This window comes from Thamnophis elegans, chromosome 6, assembly GCF_009769535.1.
Source record: "Thamnophis elegans isolate rThaEle1 chromosome 6, rThaEle1.pri, whole genome shotgun sequence".
NCBI classification, from domain to species: Eukaryota; Metazoa; Chordata; class Lepidosauria; order Squamata; family Colubridae; genus Thamnophis; species Thamnophis elegans.
The window spans coordinates 44,226,284-44,243,221 of record NC_045546.1 but is presented as its reverse complement, the minus strand read 5'-3'; the positions used below and the strand labels follow the sequence as shown (position 1 = coordinate 44,243,221).

The window sequence follows — 16,938 nt, the reverse complement described above, 5'->3', positions numbered from 1 at the left end:
CTTGCTTATAACGTATTTATGATGAGGCCCAATTCTAACACTGGCAAAAAAGCCCTTTTGTTCTTGAGTGTTCCACAAACCATTGGTAAAGGCATAATTGCATTAAGCTTTGAATATGTTTATTTATTAAATTAATATGCCACCTCTCTCACTATCAAGTAACTCTGGATAATTATATATTAATTTTTATTGCAATTTCCAATTTTGCCTTTCACCTTTATATTTTAGTTTGATGCAAGTTTCATTTCATTAAATCTATCTATAGATTGTCTTAGATACACATTAGGTGTAAAAGCATTCTGTATATTTTTAAAAAGCCTATAGAATGAACAACCAGTGATATGCCTAAAATGTGATTAGGCAACACACACCTAATTCTAAAACCAAATTAAATTCTTTCAAGTTTTCACAAAAGTCTTTGATAAAAAATATATATAAATCCTTACCCAGGGCTCATCCGTTCCCTCCCTCCTGCTGAAAGCTTGACAAAAAACAGAAGTACAATTATATTACCATTGTAATTCCATGCTAACAGCAAAATGAGATCATCTTCATTTCAAGTTTTTAAAATATTGAATAAGTGTGAATTTCCCCCATGCATAAAACTAGACATCAAAAGGAAATTCAGAGTAAACACAATAATATGTTTTGCTACTCAGTTTTGGGGTTTTTTTTGCAACTTCACATGGGAAAGAGGAAATGAATATTAGTCATCAGCATAATCTGGGTATATTTGTTGTCTTATTTTAATTTAAATTCTCTTCTTGCCACAAATAGAAACTAATATTTTTAATGTTATAGATTAAAGATTAATTATAGAAGACTACTTGTATATAATCAAAATACTGGCATCTGCAATAATGATGCTTTCCATTCAACTAGATATTTCCTTATCAATTTACAATTCTCACTGCTTTAATAGACACATCATAAGATTGACTCAAACTTCCAAAAATAGGAAATTCCTTTAAACATTTTGAAGTGATTTCCACCCTACAATCAACAAGCTGGTAAAAAACACACCCACAGCAGGCATCCAGTTTGTAATGAAGAGATGATAGTCCACATATTACAGATTATAAAACTTTGGTGTCTTTCTGAATTTCAGTAAAGTACCTATTAAAAGCAGTTTAATGTGCCCATGAACTAATGAAACAGTTCTTAAACATACATGAAGACAACATAAGCACTCTGCCATTATTGCGACTAAAATTGTATTAGTTCATTTCCTAGTGAAAAGGCTGTTCATGAAAAAAAAGAAAAACCTCCCACAAAACCTAGGAAAGAGTTCAAAGTTCCTGACCAGTATATTTTAATGCAATATTGATGGCTATCTAAGAACTGAAAACTTAATGTTTTATACTAACATACTATCTTCATATGATTCAGACATGCATGCTAAAGATAGAATGGTAAAGCTGATATATGTGGCTAACATTAATGCTAAATTATTGTAGTATCAAATCAAACAATAATTTAGTATTAACATCATCCACTTATACTTGATACAGACCTTGTTGCTATATAATTGCTATTAGATTACGTAATTCTGCATGCGTTCTGGAATGATGTCTTCCCAGGATCCAAACAGCCGCCACTTTATAAATATTCAGGAAAGACTGTAACCTGGCTATTTGCTCACTGTCTTGGAATACAGTGAATGATCATCTACTGTGCATAATGTTTTGGTTTGTTTTTTGTACTGCTACTATATGATTATATATTAATTTTGGCCTTTTTCCGTATTTTGTCTCTTTTACGTTATTCTGTTGTTGCAAACTGTCCAAAGTCAATATCCAAAGAGAATGAATGAATATTTAAATGGATTTAACATTCCATTTAAAGCAGCAGATTAAACTCAGAATAATTTGCTTATTGAATATGAGGCAGTAGTTTAAGCACTTTCCCTGTATACAAGTATACTGAACTGTACAATGGAAGGACACTTACCAGTTTTATAAGGTGCGCTCTGCTCAAAAATTGCAAAGTAACCCAATGGTCCATGAGGTGGGACAAATGACAAAATGAGTGACACAGCATCCTCATTCAAAACCTATTCATTTTGTCCTTGCATCATTAGATTTGTCTACTAACTAAATAGCCCTAAGGTCACTATCATATGGGGATTTTTTCTTCCGTGCTAGAAGGACATCTGAACAGGAAACATGTCATTACTACTTTTACTCACAGTAAGAATTGTTTATATTGTAATTGGCTGATATATGCATAGATAGAAGAATCATATACTGTATTCTTGGTGCTCTCTGGGCTTGGTTGTTTTCTTGCAAATGTTTCATTACCCAAATGATCTAACTATCTAGTTTGGGTAATGGAATGTCTGTAAGAAAACAGCCAAGCTCAGAGAACACCAAGGACACATCATTTCAACCCTGAGAAACAAAAATTTTCCTTTATTGAAATCATATGTTGTTTTCACATCAAAATAGATTTACAATTTATCTGCAGGAATAATATTTATTTACAATAAATTTCTCTATTCTGTAAGTTTTACCCCAGATTAGGGTAAAATACCACAGTTTAAAGATGTGGAAACAGGTGTGAGTTTCCATAAACCAAAGTCAACTTTTGATTTATTGGGTGTGTACTGAGGAACCCAGCAGGTGTAGGAGCTTAACCAATATGATATATTTCACAGTGAAGTTGCATAAGTTGAAACAAAAGAGACAAAACAGATGTATAAATGAACTAGCACGTTCTCAGTATGAAAAAATATACAAGCAGCGATATTCACTCGATTAGGATAAACTGTTTTATATCATAGTTGATTCAGGATGATTTAGTTATCTTACTCATAGTTAAAAGGTGTGTTGTTTCTGGTTATCAACCTATCCATTCCTAATGTAAACTTAAAAAATAGGTTACAATATAAGCACCTCTCTCTCTCTCTCTCTCTCTCTCTCTCTCTCTCTCACACACACACACACACACACACACACACACACACACACACACAAACACACACCGTATATAGACACAAAAGAAAAACACACACATTCAGAATAAGCAGTAATACTTATATTTTGAACTCATACAGTTGCAGTTGTCTAGATATGATTATGGACTACTTAACCACTAAAAGGCATCATGCATAAAACTGTTGCCCTTTGATGAAGCAAATGAATGTTGTAAACAATTTATATTTTAACATTGTTAGTTAATGACACATGGGAAAAACCAAGGTTTCTTCTACTTTATTTAGGACCTAATTAGGTATGTTTATGTTTCCGCTACTTTATAGCAATTTATTTATATGAATTGATTCAGAAAAAACTATTCTTATGCTTGAGACAAAATAATGCTATTAGAATCATGATTTGATTAAATTGCAAAATTAGATATATTATAACTATTTTCCTTCCTTCTGGTATAAAAAATAATAGCTGAATTAGGGTATATTTTAATGCATATTTCCTATCATAATGTTAAAATGGAATGATAGATAGATAGATATTTTTAAATGTTTTTAATTTACCGTGGTTCCAATCAACGATTTTAAAATGATGGCTCTTGATTTGCATTCTTTACTAGGATAATAATGCTAATTGTGTAATTAGCAAAACACAGGCAAAAACTTTTTTTGTCCTGGGACAATTAAGGACAAAAAAGATTAAAGGATTGTTTACAGCAACAAAAAATGTTAACACACATTTAAACTTATACACTTCACTGACAGATTTTTTTTAGAAGAGAATAGAATAGAATCCAGTAAAGATAAACATAATAAGGTATAACTACAAGAATTATCAAGGGTAATTATGTCAGTCATAGATTTTCAATTAGCAGGAATATTTAAACTTGCTCACCTATCCTAATTGAAAAACAATATTTAAGTAGCATTTTTTCCTATAACACTTTGTGAAGCACAGTATTAAGATAGGGATTTCAATCTCAGGATCACCACCCCAGGTAATTATGGGAAATACATAGGGCATTTTACTGTCAAAATCTTGTTTAGTGTTTGCTTCATATTAAAATTGCAGAAGTGTGGAACTACATCATGTGTCTTTGGTACCACAAAGTTTGGAATGCATGCGATCTATAGATTCAAATGTAATTATTAAAAACTCAATGTATATAATCTTGACCAATTATAATTCCAAAGAAATCATCAATTTACTTATAGAGTTACACAAATATGCTAGTAAAGAATTCAGGATATCTTGTTAAGGATACTGACAAACATAAATGTTGCTATCCTATTTCTCTGAGAATGCCTTTCTTTGAATGCCTTTCTTTGCATGCCTCCTTCTATAGGAAATGGTTTACACAGGACGGATGTAGCCGACCACAAATTGTTCTTGACACCTGTAGAATTTGCTTGTTTTGTACTTGCTTGAAAACGCTAGTAAGGTACAGGTGAAACTTAGGAAACACGCAGTTATCAATTCTGTTATTGGTCCAGATGCATAATTTGTAACCAATGACATTTGCAATGTTTGAAAACCTCATTTGCGTATGAAAGTTTATATATTCAGCTTTGCTACATAATAAAGTTGTCATTTCACCCAGAGAGATCTCGTGTCCTCAAGTTCTTTCTAGGATTAGCTTCGTGGGTGACCCCCCTTGATTGTTGTGCTCAGGTGCCGCCCTGGAGCCATTTCCTCCAGGGGCGGACTGAGGCACTAACACATAAATACTGTTAAAATGCTTTGTTTCTATTATTTATCTACATAATAATTTAAATCAATAATATTTTGTTTTATATGTTCAAACCTGACATTCAGTTTCCTCCTAGGTAATATTACAGTTGAGGTAAATAATAAAATATATGGGTATGTTGCTTGAAAATCTATGTATGGTTGGTCTTGCTGAGATAACTTTTACCATGATATTCTAGAAACAGCCCCCTCCTCTTCATCTGTACTGCATGCAATTCTCACTAGGAATAAATTCCACTGAGTTCCAGTAAGAATGTAATAAACTCCATATATTTTATCATTTACCTCAAGTAGTATTGGGTTAAAATTACATCACAATTTTACCCAAATAATTTTCAGTACGGTCTAATTTTATCCATAACAAAGGTAAATCAGAAATGAAAATTTAAAAAATGGTAAATTATCCAACATTTAGATTTTGAGCGTTTACTATAAGGGAGCTACAGGATAAATATAAACCTTTCAGTTATCCATTGGTTAGGAAAGTTCATAGATTCTATCCATGATCCTAAGCTATCTATACAACAATCTAAAACAATCTATATTTTGAAACACATAAGAAAAAGCATATGTCATGATAATATCTCATAAAATTTCTATAAAAAAGGATTTAAAAACTGGAAAGCTTTCTAAAATTAAACAACTATGCCACTTTGACGCAAGACTATATTGTCTACAGAATTTCAAATGCTGATCAACTCTTTAAAAATAAAAATGATTAATAACCTAGGATCTTTATATCTTTTTAATGAAACTTTTTATTCTTTACTGTATTTTATTTGTAATTCACATAAGAACGAACCTGAAAAAAGACAAAAAAGACCCAAACCCTGATCACAAAGAGACTTGACTATCATTTAAACTGTCCCATCTGAATCAAAGAGCCAAGCCAATCTACTTTTTCTTTGGGTCTGATTATTTATATTCAACTTTGCAGTAAAAAAACATTCCATTAAATAATGGAAATTCCTTAAGCTACGTTACTCAAAAATTTAAGGGAAAAGAAAGATTCAACTAGTCACCTGTCCTGTTCTTACATAGCAGCAGCCAGCTGCCCCACAAAACAGTAACTATATCCTATGGGTTATTTTCTATTTTGTATGTGAGAAATGGTTCATTTTCTCTCTAGACTGTTCTCATATTTGATCAAGGGAATAGCTTTTATGGGATTATAACAATTCTTTTATCATCAAACTAAATTATTTAGCACTTGTCAGGCTGCCAGACAGAGGCAGAAATCTATGGGAGGATCATCCTGCAGAGATATAAAATAATAAGCTTTAAATCTATGCAGAGTCACAATACTTCAGGAAATTTATTTAGATTTTTTAAATCCAGCTTTTATTGTTTTTATATGTAACTCGAAGCAGAAAACATACCCAATACTCACCTTTTCCTATTTCTCACAACATCCACTTTGTTAAATGAGTTGGGCAGAGAGAGTGAGTGAATGAGTGAGTGAGTGATTGGCCAGCCACAAAGTTACTCGGCCAGCTTTCATGTGTAAGGCGGACTAGAACTCACTTTCCAGGTTTCTAACCTGGTGCCTTGATTACTACACTATGGTGATACATACAAGAATTAAGATTCTGACTATTCATACACTAGGCCATTTCATATATTCTTTCAAAATAACTGCACACCTACATGGTAAATTTTCACAAAGTTTCCAATTTGCTTAAAAGAAGATCTTCCTGCACAGATATAAAAGAATAAGCTTTACATCTATGCAGAGTTACAATACTTACAGACAAACTTATTAATGTACACATGGTTCTGTGAATACTCACAGCCTATGTTGCAAAGATGGATTTGATTCCAAGCACAAATTCTTTAGAAATCCCACTTCTTTCAAGTGCTGGTAATTCACAATCAAGCTGCTGTAGGACTGAATTATCCTTTTACCTGGCAGTAAACTAAATTAATGTAATTAAACTTGCACCCATATAAATATTATTATATCTACACACACACACACACAGAGAGAGAGAGAGGGGGGGGGTCACTTGTCTTCATCCATGACAAAAATCCTGTTGACTGCCTCCAGCAATTTAACAGTCAATAAAGATGTATTTAAAAATTGTCTTCCAACATTGTTTCCCTTCCACTTTAAAATTTCTGAAACCAATTTACAGCTATTTACATCCTAACAGCAGGGAAAAGAGTTGTAAGGTTTTTATGCCTACTTTAATTATAGCTTTTGAATTCATAACTGTGCCTTTACCAATCAGAGTCACTGATGTAAGCAAGATGGAGGTGGTGAATACACACCAACTTTTTATTCCTCTGCAGAAAGTGTCATAAGTGTGTTTTAAACATTACTATATACATTCCTATAATAGAAGTCCTGATTAAATAGCTACAGGATAAGACAGAAGCACTAAAATCCTGAAGACTTTTCCAATCAAGAACATAGGCCTAGAACTTAGCCAACCTCTTAGATGCTTATTTAGTATCCAGATTGGGCTGCCCAGTGCAAAGGCATCAAATCAGTTCTTTTGGTACTAAATGCCTACCTTTATTTCCAAACATGGGTGAAAACCAGACAATGTGCCTACCTATGTGGGTTGGGAAGAAAAGGAAAGAAGATAGTTACCCCAGTAGACTTAAAGTTATCTCAATCAGGAAAAAGTGAGAAGATGGTGAAGTTGCATAGTTCATATAACAATGTTAAAACTTTAAAATGCTCACTATTGGACAATCTGAAGATTACAATGAAGTACTTTCATAAATCACCCATTGTTTCCAGATTCAAAAACTTGCATCAGGTTCTACTTATAATATTACTACGAATCAAAGTGTTTCATATTGCCTGATTTCTCCTAATTGAAAACAGGCAGGCGAAAACTTAACATGTGGAGTATTAAAAATAATCGTGCAGGGAGCAGGATTACCTGAAGAAAGACATATCAATCCAAAGAGATAGACATGAAACATTGTCTCCAGGTGGTGGAGCCTCTCGATAGTCTCATGCCAAACAGGAAAGCTGATAGTAAAGGGGTAGAGGGAAGACTTCTCCAAAAGCTTCCAACACTTTCCAATTTGTAAATCCAAAATCAGCTTAATGTAAAAGCAGCGGTGTCCTAAATCATCCCTAAAACGATTGAGGAGAATTGTCCCGGCTTCTTAACTGGAGCCTCTATTGTCAGAACGGCGAAGAAAGAAAGAGTTCAGCAGCCCAAAAGCTTTGTTTTCCTTTTCCTCCAGGTTATTCCAAAGGGGGCTTCCCTGGCCGCCCTGCGGGACCATCCGACAGAAAGCGAAAGACAAAAAGCTTCGCGGTTGCTTCCACTCGCTCCGCTGGAAGAACCGAAAGCCAGCCGGGTTACTAGCGGCCCTGAGAGTGCGGTGGCGGTCCCCGCGGTCTTTCCACGGGACACTCAGAAAACGCGTAGCAGAGACCGGTCCGCGGCCACGGCCGCTACTGGCGGAGAGTTGCTGGCTGTGCTGCTGGGCGAGCGCACGGCGGAAAGGACACGCGTTGCAAGCGTTGCTCTAGCAGAGCAGGAGCGATCGCGGTGGGTCCCATCACTTGAGGCAAAGAGCCTGGACCGCGAAACAAAGCAGTTTCATAGCAGCCACAACGTCGGAGCTGGTCCTCGAGTCCGCCACCATTTAGGTCCAGCCACTCGTTGGAGCGAAGAGCCTGTCCAGGACTCTCCTTCTTGTTACTCAACCGAAGATGGACACAAAAGCGAGAGACAGCCCAGACAAAACTTCCAAGAGCCGCCGCCTTTCCCTCCTCCTCCTCCTCCTGCTCTTCGTTTTCAAGCCAGCCCCTGGCAGAGAAAGAATGTAGTTCCACACCGCCACTCTGAGGGGCCTGGTGGAAACCTTTCTACGCTTTAAGTTTCAGGCATCACGTTAAGGCATGCATGCGGCGAAGAGCCCAGTGGTTCCTCCTGCCTTGCTGCGTGCAGGTCTAAGATTGCTTCGGGACACCTTAAAGGCATCGTACTTCCCGAACTCTCCCGAAATACATTTCAAACACTTTGAATGATGCAGTATTTCTCCCCTTCCGTTTATTACGATGTGATAAAGCCCACCTAATCGGAAGACGAAGGGTTAAAAACTTTCTTTTTCTGTAATTGGATAACAAAGGGCTACACGTTTGGGGATACCTCGACTGGCTCGGAAGAAACCATTTTTTGTACTATTATTTCCCCGGTGCTGTACTGTAAATGGAACATCCCAGTTTAGGAGTTCAAAAAATCCACCCGGGTAAAAGTTGTAACCCTTTAATTATTTTTCAAAGCTGAATTTGAACACACACACACACACACACACACACACACACACACACACACAAACACACAAAGCAACATCGCGATCTGGATTAATAAAGAGCAAGAAAAGGGAGACCTCTACCGTATTAGAATAGGTTTTTAACCAGAGGCATAAATATTTTAAAAACAAGAAAACAATCAAAAATAAAGGCAAGATCTGTTGTTATGAAACTTAAAAGTTTTATACTTCACCCTCAACAGTTCAATCATAGAAACATTTACTCAGAAATTCCCATGGAAGCTTAATACATTATTAGATGTTGACATTCAAGTCATTAGGTATAATATTGCTGCTTAAAATGATCAATTATACAGAAAGATGCCATGCTAGCAAAATCATAACCATAGATGATGAAGAAATTCTATTCTTTTGCTGGTGGTAATTTCCTCACTAGTGATTTCCAATTCTTCAAGCATAGTCTAAATAGGACTGCAAATAAACAGTAATCAAAATGGGCTTATTTACCACAATGTTTGTAGTGGCTCAGTAGCTTAAGACGCTGAGCTTGTCGATCAGAAAGATTGGCAGTTCGGTGGTTCAAATCCCTAGCACCACATAACAGAGTGAGCTCCCATTACTTGTCCAAGCTTCTGCCAACCTAGCAGTTCGAAAGCACATAAAAAATGCATGTAGAAAAATAGGGACCACTTTGGTAAGAAGATAACAGCGTTTTGTGCACCTTCGGTGTTTAGTCATGCCGGCTACATGACTATGGAGATATCTTCGGACAGCAATGGCTCTGGCTTTGAAACCGAAATGAGCACTGCCCCCTAGAGTTGGGAACAACTAGCACATATGTGTGAGGAGATCCTTTATCTTGTAATACTAGAAATCACTAATGAGGAAGAGGTTACTACCAGAAGGCTAGTGTTGCTATACTAAAAACAGCTCCTGAAGCCTCTGGAGGGCCTTGGGGGGGGGGGGGGGCAGGGAAGCTGTTTTCGCCTTCCCCAGGCTCCTGTAAGCCTAGGGAGGGTGAAAAAATCTGGAGCTTGGGGCTCCAATCTGGAGCTTGGGGAAGGCGAAAAAATGATGCAAAAAATGGGGGGTTGCACCTGTCATGTGTGCATGTGCACTGGGAGATTGCTCATTGCATTATGGGTGTGGCACGCCTGTGTACAACCCCCCTGCACTCCCCCCTCTTATGGCACACGAGCCAAAAAAGGTTCGCCAACACAGACCTAATACATAATTATGTAAAATTGAATAAAATGACATAAAATTATATTTCTGTATCACCCATTTCTTTTAAATTGCAGGATGCTTCCTTTTATTTTATTCATTATTTTTAATTAGAAAATAATTCCTAAAATATTTTAAATGTCAGCAAGATAAAAGAAACCTAGAAGGCACTAATTAGGCTATGTAAGGATGGATTTGGCCAATCTGGAGTGCAGCAAGTGGCACAGATGGCACCATTACTGTTTTATTTATTTTAATAACATATAAGCATATAATTACATGCTATTTTAATAACTGTAGATATATTAACCTTTAAGGCTTAGTTTGCACATAACTGGTACTGTGTTTCCCCGAAAATACGACATGTCCTGATAATAAGGCCATGCCACATTTTTCTGGTGAGCAAAAATATAAGCCTCCTGGACAACTCCCCACCTCCGACCAGGCAGAGTGCCACTCACCAACATAGTGGTATCCCAAAGTTGCCAAGCCATAGGAACAGGGGGAAGGACAAAGGTGATCATGTTGCTTGATGCCTTCAGGATACTGCTAGGTTGGTGAATGGCGCGGTGCCCAGCTGAAGAGGGGGGTTGCCGAGTGACTGCTCTCTTGCAAGGGGGCTCCCAAAGAGCTGGGCACAGCAGCCACCGGCAAACCCCTTTCCAGCCGGGCACAGCACCATTCACTGACCTAGAGGTATTGCCAAGCACCTGCTTGCTGCCGCCTGGTTCTCGCAGCTTGGCGACTTCGAAATGCAAGTGAATGGCGCTCTGCATGGCTGGAAAAGGGGCTTGTGTGAACAGCTGTTCCGCTCCTGCTTGCACACCTCCCAACCTCACAATGCCCTGGCCCAGCTCTCCCTGCAGAGGCAGGACACCTCTGCCACCGCCATCGCAGCATGGCTTTTTCGGCAGCTTCCAAACTGAGTCTTCTGGCAGTGGCCACTCTGTGCAAATGCTCTATGGTTGTGGGCTGGCTGTTGGCAGAGCATATAACCATAGGTTTCAAAAGTTTTATTTCTTTTAAGGCAAACATTTCATCATTCCTCAATCAGTAAGACACCGAAGTACAATTTCTTATATGTCAAAATAATCCTAGTTTACCACCAAATTCTTGTCTAGCCTAATATATACCCCTCCCTCCCTCCACCCTCTCCCCCAACCCCCCTCCACCTTCCCCCCCCGACTTCCCAGAACCAGTACACGGTATGGATTTCTAATAAACACAGTCTAAAATCTATTGAGAAAAAAAAGAAATAAAAAAAAATTAATAACATTCTACATTGACCTTAGCTTCTTCTTGCTGAACCAACTTTAAACAATTTAAATCCTTTCTGATCTTAAGCATAGGCTAACTGGAATTTCTTGGTCCCATATTTATTTTGTATATAGTCAATCCATTTTTTCCAGTCTCGTTTATATCTCTCATTTGAGTGATCTTTAAGATATGCCGATATTTTAGCCATCTCGGCTAAGTTTGTAACTTTCAATGTCCATTCTTGAGTTGTAGGCAAGTCTTCCTTCTTCCAGTATTGCGCCACCAACAGTCTTGCTGCCGTTATTAGATGCAGAATCAAGTTAGTCTCTACCACTGTAAAGTCAGTACCTACACCTAGTAAGAATAGCTGAGGAGTAAACTTTATCCTTCTTTTAAAGATATTTTGCATAATCCACCATATTTTTATCCAAAATGCCTTAACCTTTTGGCAGGTCCACCATATATGAAAATATGTAGCATCGAGAGAGCCACATCTCCAACATTTAGGCTGTAAGTTCGGATACATAGAAGCCAGCTTTTTAGGATCTAAATACCATCTATAGAACATCTTATAAAAATTTTCTCTCAGATTTTGAGCTTGTGTAAATTTCACATTTCTTATCCAGATTCTTTCCCATGTATCTAGCATTATTGGTTCTTCAATGTTTTGAGCCCACTTTATCATACAATCTTTAACTAATTCTGTTTCCGAATCCATCTGTATTAATACATTATATATCCTCTTTATATGCATTAAGCTTTGATCTCTTATTTGTTTAAACAGATTATCCTCAATTTGAATAAAACCAATTTTTTGATCTATTTTCCACCTAGCCTGTAATTGCCCATACTGGAACCATGTTTGAACTACCTTCTCCTCTTTTAATACCTCTAAAGATTTTAATTGGAAATGCAAGTGAATGGCGCTCTGCATGGCTGGAAAAGGGGCTTGTGTGAACAGCTGTTCCGCTCCTGCTTGCACACCTCCCAACCTCACAATGCCCTGGCCCAGCTGTCCCTGCAGAGCCAGGACACCTCTGCCACTGCCATCGCAGCATGGCTTTTTCAGCAGCTTCCAAACTGAGTCTTCTGGCAGTGGCCACTCTGTGCAAATGCTCTATGGTTGTGGGCTGGCTGTTGGCAGAGCATATAACCATAGAGTGTATGCCCAGAGCGGCCACTGCCAGAAGACTCAGTTTGGAAGCCACCGAAAAAACCTTGCTGGGGTGGCAGTGGCAGCGGCAGTAGAGGTGCCCTGGCTCTGCAGGGAGAGCTGGGCCAGGGCATCATGAGGCTGGGAGGCACATGATCGAGAGCGGAACAGCCACTCATGCAACCCCCCTCTCCAGCTGTGCATTTCAAAGGCGCCAAGCCATGGGAGCCAGGCAGCAGCGAACAAGTGCTCACGCTGCTTGGCATCAGTGAATGGCACTGTGCCAGGCTGAAAAGGGGGTTTGCCAGGTGGCTGCTCATGAGCTGTTCTGGGACTGCTGGGACAGCGCAACATAGCCATTCGCCCATGAGATTGTGCCCAGCTCTTTGGGAGCCCGCTTGCAAGACAGCAGCCCCTGGCAAGCCCAAAACAATAAACCCTTCTCTTATAATAAGGCCCAAGCCATATTTTGTGTGTAAAAAGAAAATAAGACCCTGTCTTATTTTCAGGGAAACACTGTATGTTATGTCAATATATTCTGCAGAAATATATGAGACTTTAGAGTAAATAGCTATCTAACCCAGAAGCCAAGTTGTTACAACAGAATAACATAAAATTGTGCAAGCTAAGGAAAAATCATAGGTAAATTGAATAAAAATTGTAGGTGTCTCTTCTAGTAAGTTAGGACAATCTCCAGTCCAAATTTCAAGCATTAATAAGTTTATTTCAAAAATTAAGGTGAAGCTCTCTTTGACAAATGTGTGTTCACACCACACTAAAAGTAAACAATATTCATATATTTATATTACCATAAACTTTAGGTTGATTTTTTTTATCTTTTTTCAACTATTCAGGGACTTTGAGCCAAATCTAAACTTGCATTATGTTGAATAATTTGACTCTTAAGTGAATCAATTTTAGTCATAGCCCATTGAAGAAAAATTTTTTAGAATCTCTTCCATAAGTGTGGCCTGCTTTGTGGGAGTGGCTTGCCGGCCATGTGACTGGATGGGAGTGGCCTGCCAGCCATGTGACTGGGTGGGCATGGCCAACTTGTAAAATGTGGTGAGACTCACTTAACAACGCTCTTGCTTAGCAACCAAAATGTTGGCACAGAAACTCTGGCATTTGAAGCATGCACGTCTTAAAGCTGTCAAGTTACAAGACCCTTGTACCCTTAACCCTTTAGAAAAAAAACCCCAGGGGTGTTCAAACCTGACAGCTTTAAGACTTGTGGGCTTCCAACTCCCATAATTCCTCCTCTCGCTCTTCATCTTGATGATGTGCGGATGGGAGGAGGGAGGTAGCTGGTACTGGTTCTAAACGGTACTATAGATTTGTGGAACCTCTTCTATAGAAGAAGTTAGAACTGGCAAGAACCCACCCCTGGATTACTTCCAATAGCCATTAATGTGTTTGCAGGATATATATTTTTCAGTTGTAGAATGTATATAAAAGTAGAGTTTGCTTTGTACTATAGTTAGGCTTCATTTTCAGATAGTTTGTATAAATGCAACATGATTTGGATTTATTTAGAAGTTACAAACCTTTGGATATTTACTCTGAAATAAGCTATTGAACATTGTGTCAGTTCTATTAAAAACTTAAAAAGGACCTTATTATGGTCCTTTATAAGTATTTACAGACCCATAAGAAGGTTTATACTTTTAATTATATAAATTACAAAATTGGAAAGAAAAACACCAACACATACAGTATATTCAATCAACACCTTAAAGATGTTCGGGTTAAATTTTACTTGATCAAATCTGGTTACATTCTTTAACATCTCAAATTTAAATATACTAGATATAAAATAGATTTTTTTTAAAAAAATACCAGTTTTTAAATGAAATCCAACATTATCTGATTTAAAGGACTGAAACTGTATACCTCTTGAATTTACCACCCATGTGGAAGATGACTAAAGTGTAAAAAACCATTAACAACAGTTCATGCATCCAGCTACGCATACCTGCTTTCTGACTCATCCCGAGGCAGTCATTATAACAATGCTAGAATTGCTATACCTTGCAGAGTACGTATCATGACTGCTTAAGTCTTTCATCATACCCTTAACTTAATTACTAGCTTCCACTGTAATATTTTACAGCTGAAGACGACCAGTTCTTTTATGGGCTAGTCCAGACATTAGTTTCTCACACTTATCATTTAGCACTCTATTTAATAGACAGTAGTGAAATGTTATAATCAAATACAGGTTTATTTTCTCATGATCCAACCCCATGGTGCGTATTTCCAGCCAAAGTACAGTTATTTTATCCATTTTAACAAATGACAGGATTAGGATTTTCAAACTGAAAAAAAAGCAATTCTTTCCAAAAACCAGAATTACAAAACCTTACATTTGTATCAGTTTCTAATTTTCAACTGCATTAAATCTGTTCACTAACAAAGGTATGTTAGTGCTGCTAAAATTAGCGTAGGAATTGATACCTTTTACTGCTGTAAAAGAATCCAAAGGGTAAATATTTAAAGAAAGAAAATATGACTTCATTCTTGTCACTTTAAGTAATTTCTTACAACTATACCTTCCTTTTTCTTTTGTATCCTTTCTGTTCTCTAAAATTGGTATCAGCAGGTAACAGTAACAGAATTGGAAGGGACCTTGGAGGTCATCTAGTCCAACCCCTTGCTCATGCAGGAGACCTGTACTAGAGATTCAAACCGCTGAACTGCCCACCTTTCTGATCGACAAGCTCAGTGTCCTAGCCACTGAGCCACCTAATCAGGTCCCTTTGTAGTTCCTGATCCAACCATTAAATGCTACATAAGCACAACTGTGAGTAATCAAAGTAGAACATAGTGACCCAACAAATTCAAAACTAGGTTCTTAAGGGAAAAAAAACTTTCTTAGATCAATTATATCTGACAGCAGAAGACCCAATGACTGAAGCTTTCCCCCAAGTATTATAGTTTTAGGTACAATATGGAAATGACTTGGATCAAGCAATGTTTGCTTGAATAAATCAGAAAGGAGTGGGTGAGTAAGTAGAAGAGAACGAAGCTAGTGGAGTACTACAACAATGCTTAAATTATAGAGAAAATTACAGAGAAATGCTTCAGTGATCATAATTAAAACCATAAGTTTCACCCTGTGACCTTCATTTCTCATGAGTTCAACCAAATCATGCCTTTTAAAACCAGTAGATAAGAAAGCAGTAACAAAGTAAAGGAGCTATGCATGCTCCAATTCTCATGTAATTTAAGCTCTGACTGACAGCAGTAGTAAATTAGACTACACTTTGGAAGGTGATAGGGCCAAGAAAAATAGGGAGCCAAGCAAAACATAGTTACAGTGCGATATAGGAGAGTTGGTGCTATGCGTAAACCTTAGCAAAACAACCCTTTCTCAAAATTAGGCATAACTTTAAATAATCTTGTTAGCCCTTAGAGTATCTAGGTTTTTGGACTGACCTTTTTAAAGTGTTCAGTTAACTGTTAACAAATTAGGGTATCTTTTTTCGGAAAAAAAACATCTTACAAATAGATACTGTTCACAATAACTTTAATAGGGGAAAGGCACTTAATTTAACTCTGAAAGGAAAGGTGTAATATCAACCCATTAAAAAAAGAATAGGAATATATATTTCCATAAGATTAAAAAGGACTTGGACTTAGATGGTTAAAAAATCATGTAATTAACAAATGTAGGGTTGTAATATGTATATACTCGGTGCTAGGTACATACACATTTGCTAGGTACATATACATTTGGTTATGTATGTTTTCTTCTTTCATTCAGTCATGTTTGATTCTAAGAGGCTGCCTGAACAGGTCTCTCCAGTTTTCTTGGCAAGGTTTCTGAGAATTGGTTTGCCACTGCCATCTTCTTAGGGTGGAGAGAAAAGTGACTGGCCCAAGGCCCTTTGTGCCTAAGGCAGACTGGAGATAACATTCTCCCATTTTCTAGCCTGAATGCCTTAAGCACTAAATCAATTTGGCCCCCTCGGTATATATAAGCATAGAATTTCTGCATGGGATTTATATTTAGTTTTATGACTGGAGTATTCATAAGTTTCATTAATAACTCTTTGAAGTTCAAATTATGGCTCCTTCCATTTGGAACATACAATCTACTTCTGTCCCTATGAAATTTTTATGCAACTTAATGTTAGGTTCTTGGGAAATTGATTTAGTCCAAAAGTCATCCTTTTTCAGGCATAAATCATACAAACTCTTTTTAAGAGCGATGATTACAAGGATTTCATTAAAAAAAATCCCATTAGAATTATTTCCTAAAATATTAGGCTAGATACTTTGGAGTTCTTTCTAATAGCTTTGCAGTGAAAAAGTGAATGGGCATATATTTTTCTGGATGAACTTCTATGTTATTTACAAACCAGTTTTCTGAATCCT

The 16,938-nt window shown here is 37.2% G+C and overlaps 1 protein-coding gene across 3 annotated transcripts in view; it reads right to left on the bottom strand.

Annotated features, from left to right (window-relative positions):
* ROBO1 (roundabout guidance receptor 1) overlaps positions 1 to 8,400 on the bottom strand; it is a 229,848-nt gene extending 221,448 nt beyond the window's left edge. For all 3 annotated transcript variants that reach the window (XM_032220175.1, XM_032220177.1, XM_032220176.1), the window contains exon 1: positions 7,574 to 8,400. In XM_032220175.1, the coding sequence (XP_032076066.1) occupies positions 7,574 to 7,616 (43 nt within the window). In that variant the 5' untranslated portion in view covers positions 7,617 to 8,400. The remainder of the gene's footprint in view (positions 1 to 7,573) is intronic.
* Positions 8,401 to 16,938: the final 8,538 nt, after the last annotated feature.